Raw genomic sequence first — 20,109 nt, 5'->3', positions numbered from 1 at the left:
TAACCTAAAAATATTAGTCAACATTTTTTTACATTTTAAGGTAGCACAAACACTTTATTAAGGTGAAACAACCACAAACCTACCTCAATATTTTGTATTTGTCTTGCCAGGTTGTCTTCCACGAAGCAGGCCCCCTTTCTTCGCATTAGCTGTAAAAAAATCCTTCATATTTAAATTTTTCCGAAAGTAAGAGTTTTACTTTAATCCCGACTTTTGTAAAACAGTCGAATAGGCCGAGCTTTTGTGTGATTAACAGTGAGGATATCATGAATACTAACACTTAAGAGGCTCTCAGCCACATCAATGCTCATACTTGACCTTTAGTTTCAGGGTCATCGCTTGTTTTTTAACTAGGGTGTGAAAACTTTTAATCTGAGTGAGTTTTTAGCACTCGTCTAATCCCTTTCTAATCCAGGACCCAAAACACAGGCCATCACAGAGCCGAACACACACGGAGGCTGTCGAGATGAAGAGGCCAAACCAAATCCTGCTTGCATGTGAATGTGGTCAGTCAGCTGGAGAACGGGGGAACATCTCAGCTTTCCAGTATTTGGTGGTGGCCACTGGGATACAAAGAAGACTTTACAAGCGAGAAGTGCTCAAAGACATTCCTCAAGTCCATTTCAGTAGAAAGAAAGAGAGGACAGGGCTTATGTTTCCCCACAGAAATAGCTGTTTTATTTTTCTTGGGACCTCTGATTTGAATTTCTTCTCCACGGGCCAGCCAAGTGATCTTACATTTATTTTATTTAAGTACTTAAATGTCAGCTCTTGGTTTATCTTTACAAACTTTTACCATTTACAATACAAATATAAAAGCAATAAATGCAGTTTTATAAATGCAGCTGTAGATCAAAGTCTAAATGATAATAAAAATGGTGAGGAGAGTCCTTGCTGGTAGATTAAATAATGTATATAAACTCACCCAGCCCACATTAATTCTCTGTTAAACATTTTATGGGTTGGTTAAATTATTGTGATGGTGGATGAGCTGGGTGACAGAACACTTAGACGGTTATTGATTTTGATATTTTTTGGGGATGAAGATTGGTAACATTAATGCGTTTGAGAAGGCATCGGTGTGGTCTGCTCAGGCTTTAATATAATCTGTCACAGGGGTCGACCAGGGGTCAAAGATTATCACCTCACAGATCTCTATGACCCTTGCAGATTGATTCCTTACACATTCAACTCAGCCTAAACGATGTTGGTATCTTTCTCTGTTACTTCTTGAAAATGCTAAACGTATTAAATCAGTTTTGCACTGTAAAAAATGACTTTTTTACTTTGTATTTTGTCTTGCTTTCAGTACAAATATCTGAAAAAATCTCAAATTAAGTTGCAAATCAAATTAAGTTTTTTTTTATGAGCAAACTCACCTAAGAAAATAAGTCTAGTTTTCAAATAAAAAACATAAAATTTTAGTGAATTTGTGCTTAAAACGAGCAAATAAATAAAAAATCTGCCAATGGCGTAAGCAGATTTTTTGCTTGTTTTAAGCACAACTTTATTTAAATTGTATATTTTTTGTCTAAAAACTAGACTTAATTTCTTAGGTAATTTTGGTCATCAAAAAATAATTGTTGATTTAAGAATTTTTTGATATTTGTACTGAAAACAAGACAAAATACTAAAAAAGAAAGTAATTTTTTCAGTGTGTTTGAATTAAAAATTATCCTTGGCTTCTATCTATCTTTATATCAGACTGATTTCCCGGAAAGTCGTGTTATTGTCACGCAAAATGTTATTAATTTTTTGGTGTCAATGGCACGAAATTCAGCTTTTTATAGTGCTCGAGCACGAATATCTTTTTTGTGACACACTATTTCTATAAATAGTTTTGCACTATTTTCTTTTTCGTTTCATTTTATGTATTGTTTTCTCATTGTTTTTTCCTATTTTCTTACCATTGTCGCTTGGGGTTGGGGTTAGAATCACCTTCTGTTACATCCTAACCCAAACCCCAACACCAGGTGAGAATAGTTTTAAAAACAGAAGAAAAACATGTAGAAACCAATACATAAAAGTACATCCTAACCCAAACCCCAAATCTAACCCCAACCCCATGCGACAATGATTTAAAAATAGCGAAAAGCAATGAGAAAACAATACATAAAATGAAACAAAAAAGAAAGTTGTGCCACGGACATGAAAAAATATTTATAGAAATTTGTGCGTGTGTCACGAAAAAGACATGCGTGCTCAACATGGACACAAATAAATTAATAAAATTTTGCGTGACTATAACACGACTTTCTGTTGTTGCTTTGTAAACTCTAGTTACTCTATACCAGGGATTTCTGGGGTCCCCAAGAACGTTCTAAGGGGTCCTCAAAAAAGACTTTTTAAAAATCAACTAAATTAGCCAATTATTTGGAAACAATATGCTGTCTTTATAATATTATAATTACTATTTATCAAACAGCGTTTAAATGTTTTTATAAAAATATATTTAAATGAATGTATATTTTAAGATGTGGTGCCGTTCGAGGGTCCTTGCCATCATAAAGTTTGAAAAACCAAGCTCTATACTTTAGTCTGTCTAGTTTTATATACTACTGTAATATAAAATGTGGTACTTTTATAAATTTTTTCTTTTATAACCGTTTAGGAGAAATCAGTAAATCTCAGCTCTAATATCAAATTTCATTTTATGCTATTTATTTTACCGCTTTCTGATTTTAGTATAATATATTTGAACACAAACAGATGATAAACCTCAGACAACACAAATATTTTTATGAAATGAATTTTTTTTTATCTTTATATTTATAAATATAAATAATAGCATTTTTACAGCAAAAGCAGTCAGCAGTCAACAAATATTTACATATGAATAATGCATAGTCCAGTATTTATCCCTGTAAAACATCTTTATCATTTCAATAACATCTTCAGAAAAAGACAGACCAAGTTTAAATATGTTTACACGTCACATAAATGCTTATTTATAAAAATCCTGACACAAAATTAGCTTTTTTGTGTGTTGGGATATATAGTGTATGTATTGAGTCTCCCTGTCTCTGTTATTTGTCTCTTTCGTGTGTCAATGTCATATTATATATTATATAACAGTGGTTAAATGAGAACATCCAAGTTTTTGCTCATTTTGGCAGGAATAAATTGAGAAAAAATCCATTTTGAGTTATATAATTATGGACATGTGAAATAAAGGAGCATTTAAGCAGTCGACGTAGACAAAACTGTTATTCTGTCAAGTCTGTTCTACACTCTTCTCGTTATTATTAGAACAAACAATGCTATCTCATGCCAATTCGTACAACCATATTTGTAAGTTTTTTGTATGATATGCTTTTGCCCCGTGACGTTGGGGTTAGGGTCGGGGTGAAAATCATACGTTTTTGTACGATTCATTTTCATAAGAATTCTTAAAAATGAAGACAATTACAAACAGATATGTGGTGTAAATGTTAGGCTTTTACGTGAATCATTTTGCTTTGAAACCCATGGATCTTTACACAAAGCATGCTTGTAAAACTGGCAGTGTTTTGAGTGCATAAAATGATTTTAAGTGGACGCCAGCCCTTGATTCAATGAACCAGGTATTTTGATTCATGAATGTCATGAAAAGACCAAGCTTGGAAACCCAGATTCAATCCCAGCCAAAGTCCTGACCAGTCATTTGGTAAAACTTTAGGTTGAAAGGTCTGTAAAATTCCCTGAGTCTGTGTAACACCTCTGGTGGTATGTGTGGATGGGATCTCCCTTTAGTTTTACCCAGGCATCGCGGCCGGCTGCTGCCCTCGGGCTTTTTGAGGCACGGGAAGCCTTTAGTCTGATTGAAATAAAAGTGCTTGTTGGTCACCACCCGTTTGAGACCCAAAAAGTCTTGCACTCGCCCCATTTCTCCCGCTGGGTCCGTGACGAGCCTCTCCCCGCTCACGAAAAGTAACTGGGAGAGCGGGAAATACCTGAGCCAGTTCTCCAGGTGTTTGGCGTAGATGCCGATCCTGACAGCGCTCCAGGAGGTGTCGATCAGACCGCTGGTGAAGTTCTTGAAGACCAGGTTCTGAAAGGTCGGCAGACCGGGGTTTTTTGTCAAAGTCTGAGTGTAGTCCGACACGGCCCGGGTCACGGGGTCGCGGACCACCACGATGAGTTTGGTGAGGCGGCTCATGGAGAAGACGCGGTGAGGGGCTTCGCGCGTGATGAAGTAGCTGGGGGTCTTCTCCATGGTTAACTGACCGTCTAACGTACGTGGCATTAGATTCCTAGAGAAAGAGAAAGTGAAAATTAAACATTCTAATGATATCTACGAATTATGATGTCTACGAAAATCGTTTGCACCAGTTATTTGATACAAATTTGGTAATAACACCAACATGCTCACAGAATTACAGCTGAATATGATTTGCATATAACACTGTAAAAAATTGCTGTAATTATGCAGCTGGTTGCCAGTAACTTACTGTAGAAAAAGTTTCATGTTCATTTAACTTAGAACAAACTGTTGCAAGTAAATATCATAAATGTAAAATTTACAGTTAGTTTACTGGCAGCTAGTTGCCATTAATACTTTAATTTTTACAGAATTTTTTTACAGTGTAGGTAAAGTTGTGGATAATACAGTAGACTACCGTAGTCTGATATACTTTACTGGGACTTTACAGCATTGCTCGTGACACCTGATTCAGCTGTTTAAAATATAATATGTACAGTATGTTTTTTTAAAACCACATGTCTGGAGACATGCCTACTATTTTGCGTATCATATTATTTAATAAAATTGGACAAAAATTAAGAAATAAAGCACAATTTATTGCGCATTTTTACATTTTTACATAGAAAGAATGTTTGTTTGCACTACAAGTGACTCATATATATGCAGTAATATTAAACCAAAATACAATGTGCAGAATTTCTGAATAGTTTCTAATTCGAACGTCAAGTAAAATCTTTAAACTTATCGTGCACCACCAAAGTAATTGAAGTAAAATGTAAAGTAAAAGTGTAATTTAGAAGTTCTGTGTTTTTTTACTCTGTCGGCCAAACAAAATATCTAACCTGGAAATTTTAAGCAATAATGCCACATGCAAAATATAAAGTTTTATTAGAAGTGACTCTGGAGACAAAATAATTGCAACCATTTCTCCTGTTTCCAGGAAATGAAGTTGTGGCACGTTTTATGTTTCGGTTCGTTACGATGAAAGATGTTTCTTTTATTATCAGATATAAACTCTTACTCTATCATGATTGATGCGAAATGTAAAATGTATTTTAATAAAAACAAACGTTGACTTTATTATAAAATAACCTTGTAAAAAAGTCACTGCTAAATAAAAAACTCATAATAGCTCTTAGCAGTCATTTCCTGATGGGCTTTCTCGATAGAACATCCCGATCTCTTCAAAGCTCTTTCGGTCTGATCTGAGATCAGTTTTGCGAGATCTCCATAAAAATGTCAACTCTGCTCAGGTAACGAAAGCTGATCTTAAATCAGCACAGATTGGAAGTCTTTACCACAAAGTGGAACGAATGCACTGTAGGCAGTGCAGTATGAACCTCCCACACTAAAGAACAGAACGCCAATGTCCAACTGATCCAGGGCCAGTTTCCTCTAGTGCATAGTAAGACATAGAGGTACAAGATGACTACTGTGCTTATTTAGCTGAAAGCAAGCCCTCAATTTCTCTTTTAAACAAATAACTTAAATGTGTGTAATAAAAACAAAAAGGCAAATACAGCGATTATGATTTACTGTTTATATAAATAAGAATAAAACATATAGACTTATTTTAAATGTATTATAGCTCCTGCATCAACCAAAGTCTCAGTCTTTCCATAGAGAACATGTGTGAGAGATTAACTCTTCATTGCAAACTGCTTTCATACCCTGAGGCTGCCCATCATCTCATTGCCATGAGCCTAATACTGAAGTCTAATAAGAATCATATTTCTCCAAGAAAACCATCTTCTCACATTAACCAGAGACAAACATCTGAGAAATCCCACTGATTAAATTATATTATATTATATTATATTATATTATATTATATTATATTATATTATATTATATTATATTATATTATATTATATTATATTATATTATAGATTGATTTCAATCTTTGACATGATCTTACTCAGTCAATATTAAAGATATCAAGATTACATTTTAACAGAATGTAGGATAATTATATGTAGAAAACAGTAAATTACAAAACTGACTTGAGCGGGGTTGTCACATATTATATTATATTCCAATAGATCTAAAATATAGGGCCTGAGTCATATGGACTATTTTAAAGTTTTTTTTTTACATTTTATGAGCTTGATCACCATAAACATTTATTTGGAAAAATCCTTTAGTGCACTAATGCTGGATTCACACCAAACGCGGTAGAGGCGGCAAAAACTAATCGCACGTAGTTGGACGCTTGAACATTTTGAGTTTACTCGCTTCATTCACGCGTGAAAGCCATGCGTGAAATTCTAGTCATTCGAGATATTCACGCGGAAATTCGCATCATGGGAGAGGCTTCTGCGACTTCACTCGCTTCCTGTAATCACGTCAATACTAGAACAAGCTCCTGATTGGTTAACGTGGTGCAATTTTCCGCCAAAGTTCAGATTTTTTTAAATTACGTGTTTCCCGCGGCAACACTTAATTTGCGTCATTCACGTGAACTAGACATGCGAATGAGGCGGATTCACGTGAACTAGACATGCGAATGAGGCGGATTCACGTGAACTAGACATGCGAATGAGGCGGATTCGCATTCACTGTGCCGCGCTAAGCCCCTCATTCGCGCCACGAGACCTACAGACGCGCATAAACATGTCTTTACAATGACTTAACATTAAAATCATTTGCGCCAGACGCTCTATTCGCGTTTGGTGTGAACGGAGCATAATGCTGAATTCACACCAACCGCAAATAGAGCGTCAAAATCGTGTCTACCGCGTCTAGTTTGCCTCTTGAACATTTTGAATGCATTCGCGGGCAAAATCCGCTTCTTGTGTGAGGGGCAGAACAGCGGTGTAGGGGTCAGCGTCGCTGTACTTGGGTCTATTTGCTCCAGGAGCTGCGTCTGGATGACGGCCGTTTTCAGCGGTACTTCCGCCTGTCTCGTGCCCAATTTGATGACCTGTTGTCCCGCGTTGGAGCGAGGATCACCCTCCAGGACACCAACTACAGGCGCTCTATCCCGGCTCCTGATTGGTTAACACAGCGCAAATTGATGCCAACGTTCACATTTTTCAACTCGGGCGTCAGACACAAATTCGCGTCAAACGTGAAAATCAACAAAAAACACCATTCGCGCGAAATGCATGCATCGTGCCAGACGCTCAATTGCCGTGCCACGCTAATTGCCTCATCCGCACCGCGACACCTCCAGACGCGTATAAACGCATCTTTACATTGACTTAACATTGAAATCATATGCGTCAGACACTTGGTGTGAACGCAGCATTACACTATGTAGAAAGCTCCTATGCATCATTTTTTTTCTTTTGGTGGCATCTTTCAGGAATGTGATCTCATAATGTTGTTATTCTCTGCTCAGTACCTACAGCACAAGCAGCGTACACAAGGCTAAGTGCATGTTTAATTTGGGGTAATCAAGCTAATGGGTGCCATAAAGGCACATTCAGAGACTGCTGACATCATGTTTTTGTTTGGGAAAGCCGGGTTGTAATCGGCGAATCCCTTGGCCATACCCTCCACACCGATGGCCCACACACTTTCTGATCCACATGTTTCATCTCCAAATCTAAAATAGCACAGCGAGATAAACCTTGCAGCTCATTTTGTTCAGGTTTGAAAGTATCTGACCACCTCTGATCACTCGCCATTGCACCTGGATTTTCCTTTCTTTATCAGACGGGTTCCACAGCAGCTGCTACCTGTGCGGTTGCACGCAGGGCGATAAAGAGACCTGCGACCATGCTGTTCGTTTTGATCACACCTTGTGGTAAGCATCTGGGGTGGACCGATGTTAGCCCGAAGTAGCATGCATGGGTTTATCAGCTGGCAATAATTGACTTGTTTACTAGCACAGAACGCATGGCTACGGCTATTTAAACAAAGAAACAGGCCCAACACACGCTTTGACACTATGAAAGAACAGTAAAAATGTTGTCATCTCGTGCCAGCTCTGTATCATTTAGTAATAAGTTTGACATTGAAAGCTTGCAAATACACTGCAAAAAATTATTTTCAAGAAAAAATTCTTAGTATTTTTGTCTTGTTTTCAGTAAAAATGTCTACAAATTCTTAAATTAAGATGCTTTTTTTGATGAGCAAAAAGCCCCAAGAAAATAAGTTTAGTTTTTAGACTAAAAATATAACATTTAAGTGATTTTGCGCATAAAAATATGTTAATGGGGTAAGCAAAAAAAATCTTGAACATTTTTCTTAAACACTAAATTCAAGAAAAAAATCAAGAAAAAATTGCCTATACCCCATTGGCATTTTTTTCCTTCTTTGCCTGTATTCTGCACAAAATCACTTAAATGTGATATTTTTGGTCTAAAAATGAAACTTATTTTCTTAGGTTGTTTTGCTACTCAAGAAAATACATCTTAATTTAAAAATTTTACTGAAAACAAGACAAAAATACTAAGTAAGGAAATCATTTTTTGCAGTGTACATCATCAAAAGCAAAACAAGTGCTAATGCACTGCAAAAAATGACTTTCTTATTTAGTATTTTTGTCTTGTTTTCAGTAGAAATATCTAAAACATTTATGCATTTCTTGATTAGCAAAATGTCCTAAGAAAATAAGTCTAGTTTTTAGACAAAAAAATAACCAATTTAAGTAAATTTGTGCTTTAAACAAGCAAAAATATATGCCAATGGGGTGAGAAAACTTAAGAAAAGAAAACTTAAAAAAAAAGAAAACTTATTTTAATATTTTTTTTCACCTCATTGGCAGATATTTCACTTAATTGTATATTTTTTGTCTATAAACTAGACTTATTTTCTTAGGTAATTTAGCTTATTACGAAAAAGCGTCTTAATTTAGACATTTTTAAATATTTATACTGAAAACAAGACTACAGTGTGTAAAAACCTATTATTATAATGCAATTTATAAATGTTTTTATGAAGCTGTACTCCAAACAAGGTAATAAAACATGTCAGAAAATAATACTTATTTAATTAAACTGGTTGATGAAGTGACAGAGATAAAATGACGTTTTAAATGTCCAAGCAACTTCTTTTGTATGGTTGCCTACGATCAAAAAAATCATTGTAAAGTACTTCATCACGCATTACATTTTATGTTTTCTGTGTGTTGACATGACAAAGAAACATCAGACATTTATGCTAATATATAAAAAAATCAGAAATTAAAATAGATGCAATAATATATGCATTATACATACAGCAACAAAGCTATAGATTTGATACGGATCGCAAAGTCTAAATGTAATTTTTTTTTAAGAATACAAAAAGGTATATTATTTATAGAAAGTTTGTTGAACTATAACAGGCAATAAAAACACATTGTAAAACATTCATATATTTTTTGTTACTTCAACTTAACAAATTAAGTAAAACAATTTCAACTTGTTTTTCTAAGTTATGTCAACTTATCACAGGTCAATTCAACCTACTGTTTTAAATTTACATGGCAGATGAATAAGTCAGGCCTGACTAATATAAAATTTAGCTGACGCTTTTATCCAAAGCGACTTACGAGAGAGCATTTAACATTTTGTTTAAAAGAATGTTTTGTCTACAACACAGCTCGCACAAGCTCGCTCTTAGTTACCTTCCTCTTAGTTTGCATAATACAGCACAGGATACAGGCTTTCTGCCATTATCAGAGGAAAACATCCAGACCCAACACCCCTTTTATCCTAACACAAGTGACCCGGGATGTTACCACACTGATGTGTGGTACATCTGGCAGCAATGAGTCAGACAGGAAGTTGTTTCCCATTAGGAGCTCACCATGGGCCTGAAATGAGCGAGGATCTTGTGGTATAACTTCTATGGGCAGATGTCTCCAAAATGTTACTTTAAAATCGCAGCTGCATTTCTTTGTTGTGCAACTATAAAATGTTGGTTCATAAATGAAAAAATGCCTGAACTACACTGAGAAACATGTTGGCCGGTACTTTTGTTTCATTTGGAAAATTAAGGGCCAGATTTACTAACAGCTACCGCCAACGCAAACCACCATTTTGGCGTAAAATAACGACTGTCGGGATTTACTTAAGATGATGGATAATTAGCGCTGAAAAGGTGTGGTCTAGTTATTTTTGGACTGACCTTATTGCATATAAAAAAGCAGTTTCCTTTTCAAATACAAAATTTATGGTAGATGATTCACGCAGCCAGATTTACTAATGTTTGGAGATGTAAGATTTGATCTGTAAATAAACGTCACACATTATATGATAATCTGAGCCAAACATCGGAACCGATCGAGGTCCAGGAACCGATTTTCTCTCAGATTCTCAGAAGGGGAAAATCAGGATAAATTTGGGCTGCAAATTCTGTAGTGTGAGCCGGGTTTACTTTATACTGTCAGAAAATAATGGTCAAAAATTGTTACGAGCTGTCACTGGGGCCGTATGTAACACATTTGCATCTAAAAAGTTCACATTAGTACCTCAGATAGGGTGACCATACATGCCATTCTTCCCAGACGCGCCCTGGCCAGGATTTTGGCTGCGTCTTCCACAAGTCGTATTTTTCCGACCGCACACGCCATCAAGGTTCTCACATTTTAGTTAAAAACATAAGACATACAATCGTTTCATTCTTACTTTAAAATGTACTGTTGCTTCTCTGAAATAATAAACCTCGATGAATGACGTATGCGGTCGACAAATACGACTTCCGGAAGACGCACCCAAAATCCCGGCCAGAATGCGTCCGGAAAGAGTGGCACGTATATGGTACATATTGGTACCAAATGTGCACATAACTGTACCTAAATGGTACAAATTAGGACATTTTAAAGGATACTGCCCCGGTGACAGCTAGGAAAATTTTTTCTAACAGTGAGACGTAAAAACTGAGACTATTAATTTCTTTATTCAAGAAATCGTATTTAAAGAATTAAAAAAAAATCAAGATGAAAAATCCAAAACAGACAGAGTTGAAAGGACAGGAACTGCAATGTACATAACAGTCTCAAACATTTGCACAAGCCGCTGTGAACTGCAGAAATATACTGCTGTGGGACTATCCTCATGTGTTTTTTACACCAGCAACCTATAATATATACAGCAGGACCTTCTTATTGAGAGCTCGGTGAGGATGAGGGCTTGTCATTACTGAGGGAAATAGACGCCTCCAGAAACCGTGGGAAGAAATTAAATGTCAATGGGAAACGAGAAAGCCCGCCGTAAAACTGCTCAGACATGCAACAAGAAAGAAAGTAGAGAAAAACACTCAACTGTTTCTCTTTTACTTAGCAGGTCTTTTAATTCCAAGACTTTTCACCTGCGAATGAGATCCCAGTAACATCAAACATGTGTCCCTTAAGAAATGTTAAGAGAAACAAGTTGATACTTCAGTAAAACTTGATAAATAAGTGAATTCTTGATTATTGGTTATTTTCAACCCAGCGTTGGGTCAAACAAGGACAAACCCAGCAGCTGGGTTGAAATTAACCCAGAAAATGTTTATATTTGAGCCAACTACCCAGCATTTTGAGTTGAAACAACCCAGGGGTGCTCTTTCCAAACTACGACGTAACTCGCTGCTGAACAACATATTACGATGCATAGTTGGAGAAACGAACTACCTTATCACGACTGTTTCCCGAAAGCATAGTAACTTTGTCGCATATTCGTTGTTTGAACCATATTGGTTTAACAACATAGTTAATGATGTCACGTGGGAGGTGAAGTACTAATTAATCTGTGCAAATCGATTTAATGTCAGATTATTGCTGTAAATAACATATATTGCATAGGAAGACTGATTTTGTTATCGTGATATTTAATTTAGTGAAGAGCTGTCGTTCCAACGAAAAAACGTTTGTGATATAGTTTGCGAATGTTTGTTTAAACGATGGTTTTGGGAAACACCAAATCGTTGAACGATGTTAGTAACGCTGGAACTTACGATGTTCGTTGGCTAACAATGCTTTTCGGAAACGCACCCCAGCATGGTTTAAACTACAACCCAGCTGCTGGGCTCGTCCGTTTTTTATCCATACGCAACATTTCGACATGATTACATAATATGTAAGGCAAAAGTTTTTTTTATTTTGCAAAAATAATGATCGTTTTGCTAGATAAGACCCTTATGCCTCGGTTGGGATCGGTTAGAGCCCCTTGAAGCTGCACTGTAACTGTAAACTGTTGCAATCCAATAAAATCCACTATATGGAGAAAAATCCTGGAATGTTTTCCTCAAATAAAAACAACAACAACTTAAAGGAATATTCAATTTTCTTAAAAGAAAAATCCAGATAATTTACTCACCACCATGTCATCCAAAATGTTGATGTCTTTCTTTGTTCAGTCGAGAAGAAATTATGTTTTTTGAGGAAAACATTGCAGGATTTTTCTCATTTTAATGGACTTTAATAGACCCCAACATTTAATACTTAACTCAACACTTAACAGTTTTTTCAACGGAGTTTCAAAGGACTATAAACGATCCCAAACGAGGCATAAGGGTCTTATCTAGCGAAATGATTGTCATTTTTGATAATAAAAATAACAAATATACACTTTTAAAGCACAACTTCTCGTCTAGATCCGGTCGTGATGCGCTAGCGTGACCCCACGCAATACGTCATCACGTCAAGAGGTCACAGAAGACGAACGCGAAACTCCGCCCCAGTGTTTACAAGTGTGTTGAAAAAGGACCGATCCTACATTGTTGTATGTCAACTGATACTAATTAATGTCTTTATGGCAGTTTATTGTTTACAATGGTCCGCAAATGTGCGTTTGATATATGTAACACGTGCCCTCCCTACGTCACTACGCATTTACGTTAGGTCGCGCCGGACCGGACCTAGACGAAAAGCCGTGGTTTAAAAGAGCATATTTTCATTTTTTATTTATTTTTGTCAAAATGACAATCGTTTCCCCAGACAAGACCCTAATGCATCGTTTGGGATTGTTTATAGTCCTTTGAAACTGTTGCGTGTTGAGTTGGGTATTAAATGTTGGGCTCTATTAAAGTCCATTAGAATGAGAAAAATCCTGCAATGTTTTCCTCAAAAATCATAATTTCTTCTCGACTGAACAAAGAAAGACATCAACATTTTGGATGACATGGTGGTGAGTAAATTATCTGGATTTTTCTTTTATGAAAATTGACTAATCCTTTAATTTCTTCTCGACTGAACAAAGACAGACATAAACATTTTGGATGACACAGAGGTGAGTAAATGATCAGAATTCTTTAATATTTACTATGGTATGGTTTATAGCATTATAGAAACTATTAATTTTACTGTAGTTTACCTTAGTAAATCCTAAAGTATTTCCTAATGTGGTGAGAGTATCATGTCATTTGAGACTGAAACTGGTTCAAACCTCAAAATGGTATCAGCATCAGAGAGTTGTCAATGTGATATATTGAATTTAAGTGATTGATTTTGAATGAGTTTATATTTGAATGAGTTTACACTTATATGATGTTATTGAATAAGTTTACACAAGTGCTGTTTTTGAACAAGTTTACATTTTCTTGGTTTACATTCCCTTTAAATGTATTGAATATCAGTGATGATATTGAGTGTGATCTATTGAATTTAAATGATTTATATTGAAAGAGTTTACATTTTATTTGTTTACATTCCCTTTAAATGCATTATAAAAAGTGTTATTTTTCTTATATTCATTAATAGTGTTTATTTTCAATTTGTACTTCACATAAATCAAAAGTGTTTAATTTAACGTATTTATTGGATTAATTATTCTCCTTTAACGTACCTGCGTGATGACGTCATCGCACGCTTCAGTAGGGGATGCGCCCGCGATGCGCTTCATTCTGAGTCAATACAAAGTAAATGAAGCCATCACTGCAGCGCTCTCGTTGTCATCTTTCTATAATTAATTCTTTACGGTACTTCTTACAGGTAGTTGCAAATTAATACACTTTTATGTGAAAATGAACACTATTTAATGAAATACGGATTGTTTAAGTGTGTTGAAAACCGTGTATGTTACTATATTGAAAGTGTGTCATGAGTTAGCAGGCAAGAGCACATGTTATACGGGTACCTCGTGTTAAACGCGAGCGCCGCCATTTGCTATAAATAGTCGCAATATTGATGATGTTGTGTATATAAAAAGTTAGTTATATTGTTTCAGGTGTGGGTTATGCATTATATGAAGTTAAATTCATCTTGGATGTGTGATTAATTTTATGAAACATGTGAGATATAACAGCTTTTAGAAATGACCATGTGGTTAAGATATCAGCTGTATGGATATTGTCCATTTAATTGTGTTATCTCAATTTAAGAGGAAATAGTAATGTTGTGCATTTTTGATGCTTATGTGTACATTTCAGAATATTCAGCTTTTCTTGCAAAGAGCATTTAAAAAGAAGAAAGAGTTGTTTAAATTGTCTAATTATACTTTCTTCATCTTTCTATTGTAATGAAAAGTGTTAAAAGTCGCTTATGTTTATATTTCTGGTCACTACAGTAAAAAGCAGTGATACAAATATGTATTGATGCTGTAATATAATGCAGTTTTGTTGAAAAACAGTGAGATAAATGTGCATTGTGTAATGAATATAATTGAATATGATGAAGTTTTGTTATATATGCATTTTCATATTCATTCTGAGTCAATACAAAGTAAACGAAGCCATCACTGCAGCGCTCTCGTTGTCATCTTTCCATAATTAATTCTTTACGGTACTTCTTACAGGTACTACAATTTTGGAGGCACCGCTGGGATAGATGTTCAGTGGATCATCTTCCTGACCGGTAGAGCTCACTTAGCAACATCATCCCGTTCTCAGTGATTCCGATGTGCAGCAGTGTGAAGCAGGACAAGTGGTGAGAAAGATCTGATTGAGCAGTGCACGTGAAGAACTACAGTTGGTTTCTTCAGTGGCAATGTCAAGTCAGTGAGGTAAACGGCACTCTTAACACCCTGTTTATACAGCTGCTAAAGATGGATGCACTTAAAAGTCTTCAAGATGAAATCGGTGAGAAATTATGCACATTGTCATGTGAAAAACTGGAAGAGCTCTGTGTATATCTTCACATCACAAAAGATAGCGAGTCAACTGTAACTCGTTTGTCTCTTCTAAATCTCCTAAGCAACTATCTCCTACGAACTGAACTTTATGAGTTAGAGGATGGAGGAATGGCTGAGCTTTTAGCAACCAATGAGAAACTGAATCAGCTCATAGGAACAAATGTTAATGCTTCTGTAAGGGAGGAAAAGGAATCTGGTGAAGAAGTGAACACAATTCAGAGCTCAATTAGAGATAGTGAAAATACTGAACTGTTTGCAGCTATGCATATTAGTCCTACCGTGCCATCTAATGCAGAAAGGAGACAGATGCATGCCGACAGCTCGGTTAGCCGAGAACACACTTTACAGAGACAGATTACCCCAGTTTGGCATAAAGATTTCAAGATCGCTGGTCTCATAGGAGACCCGGGGCAAAAGGATCGCCTTTCATTTTCCAGTTTAGCACGGCAGATAGAGAGTAGATTAAAAAAGGGCTATCCAGAGCAGGAAATAATTGATTCTGTCATCAGAGCCATAACACCAGAGCTTCAGTTGCGAAGTTATTTGGAGGGCAAGACAGGACTGACACTCCCAGTGTTAAGACAAATACTTCGCTCCCACTACCAGGAGAAAAACGCTACTGAACTTTATAAGCAGCTCACTACAGAAGCTCAGCGCTCAAGAGAAACACCACAAAGCTTCTTAATTCGTGTTCTTGACCTCAGACAGAAAATATTATTCGCCTCTCAAGAAGATGACTCTGGATTAAAATATGATCCTGCCCTTGTACAAAACATGTTTCTTCACACTGTCCTGACAGGGCTACAAAATGATCGCGTTCAGAATGATCTTCAGCCATACTTGTCAAACCCCAACATCTCAGATGAAGTGCTGATGGAGAAACTCAACGTTGCTTGCTCCAATGAATCTGAAAGACAAAACAAACGCAAATGTGATCGAAGTGGTACTGTTCATGCTGTGCAGTTGAATGAGCCTGTTCCTGAACAGAGGTGTCAATCAAAGCAGCCTAAGTTTGATCTCATGTTACAACTAAAAAGCTTAAGTGAAGATATCATGCAGATAAAAGAGACAATTCAACAGCCCTTCTCTGTCCCTCAGCAGTGCTTTGCAGTAAGTAACAAGGAACCAGCAACGACAGCTTTCCCACTACATCAAGATTCCTCCCAGAGCTTCCAACAAATGTCAGGATGGACCCCACCTCAAGAGAATCAGACCTGGGGACCAGGGTCGGTTAACTACCAACAGCAGACAGGTCCATGTATGTCTTCACATCAGCTTTCACATAGTCAAACTCAGGTAGTAAGACAAAACGCACCTTTTCCACTTGCAAATTCAGTGCAGGTCTCCTCTGTTCCACAAGAAAGTCCTTTTCAGTCACAGCAACCTTTTCAGTCACAGCAACCATCAAACTTGCAGTGTGCAAATCTGGCAAAACAGTATGAAACACTAGGAGCTCACTATGGACAACCACCTGTGTATCCTTTCCCTCAGCACCCTTCCATGTCAGTTAATTATGCAGCTCAGCCTTTAAGTGTGGCGGCCCCCCCGTATTATCCCCAGCAGTATAGAGTACTATCACAACAGTACCCTCAGCAGTTTCGTCAGCCTCGTCCTTCACGAACCAGACAGTGTTTCAACTGCCAGCAACAGAAAACAGAGGAACCTTGCACTCATTGCTACATTTGTGGCAGCGGCGAGCACTTCTCAGCAGGCTGTAAAAGTAAAGGTGCCAGACCTCAGTCAGGAGCCCCGTTAAACAGGAGCGGGTTGCCCCCAAGGGACAGGGTGTGACCCGAGCGGGAGATATGTCCCAGAAACAGGAGAGATGTGGCGCAATCCAAAAGCTTGAGCCCGAAACCCAGTTAATCAACAGAATTTTAACTACTCCTTGCCAAGTTAACCGTCATTCTGCTGTAACATCGTTAGTGGGCAGACAGTGCCTGGTGACCTGTTATTTACAGGGACAAAAGACAGAAGCCTTATGGGACACAGGCTCCCAAGTATGTATTATAGATGAGAAATGGAAAACAAAATATGCACCTGAACTGACACTGAGAAATATTTCTGAGGCAACAGAAGCGCCAGATAGCCTACAACTGGTGGCAGCCAACGGAACAAACATGCCATACTGTGGATGGGTGGAAATGACCTTCAAGCTAGCATCTCCTGGGACCAGGGGAAGAGAGTTAATAATTCCTGTGCTTGTTCTGAAGGACCAAGAATTATCCAGACCTATCATTGGATATAACGTCATAGAGCAGATTATGAAGCATCAAGAAGTGAATGGATTTCCTGATGGAACTGGTGTAAACCTGTATAGAACAGTTAAGAAAGCTTTCCCTAGCCTCAAGAAGAAGGAGGTACACACCTTTATCAGTTTAGTGTCTGCAGAGGACCCCAAAGAGTATGCAGTGAGAACGGTGAAGGAAACTGTGAACATCCCCAAGCACACTGTTATGAAAATTCAATGTCATGCAAAAGTGCCTTATGTGACACAGGATAGCGTCTTGCTGTTTGAACCTCATGTTAACCCACAACATTCTGATGGACTTGAACTCTTTGACACCCTTCTTATTATGAAAAAAGGTGCTCGCCCATCGGTTACCATCAGTGTGCAGAATAGAACAGACCATGACATCACACTTTTCGGCAGAACAGAACTAGGGACACTGCAACCCGTTAAATCTGTCCTACCTGTCACAACATCGCAGAGTGCAGCTACGGCCTCTGTCACTCAGGCCCCACAGGAAACCATTAGTGTTGATGGCAACATGGATCCATGGGATCCCCCAGTCGACGTGAGCCATTTAACTCTGCCCCAACAACAACAAGTAAAGCAGATGCTACGTGAGGAATGTCACGTTTTCTCAAAGTCAGACGATGACATTGGCTGTATCCCAAAATTGCAACTGAGTCTTACCTTAAATGATCACACTCCTGTTACTCGCACCTACACTTCAGTTCCTAAACCGCTATACCAGGAAATGAAAGACTACTTACATGATCTGATTGCCCAAGGATGGGTGCAGAAATCCCATTCTCCTTACTCATCCCCAATCGTCTGCGTCCGAAAAAAAGATGGGAGCCTCAGGTTGTGCGTCGACTATAGAGAGCTAAACAGCAAAACCGTTCCTGATCGCCAGCCAATACCTAGGGTGCAGGATATACTCGATGGACTAGGAGGCAATGCATGGTTCTCTCTATTAGATCAAGGAAAGGCCTATCATCAGGGCTTTATGTCCCCTGAGAGCAGACCCTTGACTGCATTCACTACACCGTGGAGCTTATATGAATGGTGCCGCATTCCGTTTGGCCTTATGAACGCACCAGCCGCGTTCCAACGGTTTATGGAGGAATGCCTGGAGGGACTACGGGACAAAATCTGCATACCCTACCTCGATGACATTCTTGTCTTCACTGAGTCATTTGATGAACATGTCGAGGCAGTGAGGAAAGTACTGCAAAGACTGAAATCCAGCGGAGTTAAGCTGAAACCGAGAAAATGTGAGCTTTTCAAGAAAGAGGTACGTTACCTGGGAAGGCTCGTCTCAGCTGAAGGTAGCCGCATGGACCCTGCAGATACCGTTGCTGTGGCAGCACTGAAAGAAAAGACACCAAGCACTGTGGGAGAATTGCGTAAAGTACTGGGCCTGCTCAGCTATTACAGGCAGTATATAAAAGACTTCTCCCGGGTGGCCAACCCTCTGTATGACCTGTTAAAAGCCAAGGCTGATTCTAATGAGGACCAGAGGAAAGGGAAAAGTAAAAGGGAAACTCACAAGAAAAATCAGGCTGTGCCATCAAGTCAACCAATTGAGTGGACAAAACACCATCAGGAGGTACTTGAAAAGTTGATTGATCACCTGATCCAGCCTCCTGTGCTAGGATTTCCTGATTTCTCCCAACCATTTATTCTTCATACAGATGCCTCCAACCAGGGGTTGGGAGCAGTCCTTTACCAGAATCAGAGTGGCAAGTTGAGAGTCATTGCCTATGGCTCTAGGACGTTAACGGTAGCAGAAAAGAACTATCACATGCACAGTGGGAAGTTGGAATTTTTAGCTTTAAAATGGGCTGTCACTGAAAAATTTAGAGATTATCTCTATTATGCACCAACTTTTACTGTGTTTAGTGACAACAACCCACTAACCTATGTCCTGACTTCGGCCAAGCTAAACGCCACTGGATGTCGTTGGGTTGCGGAGCTTGCAGATTTTCACTTTGCCATCCGTTATCGTCCTGGTAGAGAAAACATAGATGCAGACACACTGTCCAGAATGCCAGTAGATCTGGAAGAAACCATGAGAGAATACACAGAAGAACTTTCATCTGATGGTGTAGGAGCAATGATCCAAGCAGTGGAGATTCAAAATGATCAAGATGCACCCCTCGCTATAGCCTGCCAGAGTGCACCAGCAGGTGGGGAGGAAAGTGTGGAAACTCTCAAAGCCCTGTCAAAAGAGGAGATTAGACAAGCTCAGAGGGATGACAAAGAGATTGGTAAAATCATTGAACACCTACAGTCAGGATCCAAGCCTCTCCAGCAGTGGCGTTCAGACAGTTCAATACCCAGAAGTCTTTGGAGAGAATGGGATAAATTAAAGTTGGATGAACATGGTATTCTGTTTAGAAAAACATCTCAAAAGACCCAACTTGTATTACCGACTCAATTCAGACAGACTGTGTTACAGGAACTGCATGATGAGATGGGTCATCAGGGTCTTGACCGTACTACCAGTCTCATTAGGGATCGTTTTTTCTGGCCCTACATGCAAAAAGAAATTGAACATTATGTTCTCAGAACCTGCTCCTGTATAAAACAAAAAAAGCCATGTCGAGAGACGAGAGCACCACTTAAAAGCATCAAAACCACCTATCCATTTGAATTGGTGTCCATTGACTTCCTTCATTTGGACAAATGCACGGGAGGCTACGAATACACTT

The 20,109-nt window shown here is 38.1% G+C and overlaps 1 protein-coding gene across 1 annotated transcript in view; it reads right to left on the bottom strand.

Annotated features, from left to right (window-relative positions):
* Nucleotides 1-2,746: 2,746 nt before the first annotated feature.
* The window catches only part of LOC129444067 (heparan sulfate glucosamine 3-O-sulfotransferase 6), a 32,721-nt gene continuing 15,358 nt past the window's right edge, over nt 2,747-20,109 (bottom strand). The window contains exon 2 of the mRNA XM_055204426.2: nt 2,747-4,232. Coding sequence (XP_055060401.1) covers nt 3,614-4,232 — 619 coding nt within the window. The 3' untranslated portion in view covers nt 2,747-3,613. The remainder of the gene's footprint in view (nt 4,233-20,109) is intronic.

Source organism: Misgurnus anguillicaudatus, chromosome 3 (genome assembly GCF_027580225.2).
Source record: "Misgurnus anguillicaudatus chromosome 3, ASM2758022v2, whole genome shotgun sequence".
In the NCBI taxonomy this organism is placed as follows: Eukaryota; Metazoa; Chordata; class Actinopteri; order Cypriniformes; family Cobitidae; genus Misgurnus; species Misgurnus anguillicaudatus.
Note: the sequence above shows the minus strand (reverse complement) of the source record. Positions and strands in the feature narration are given on the sequence as shown.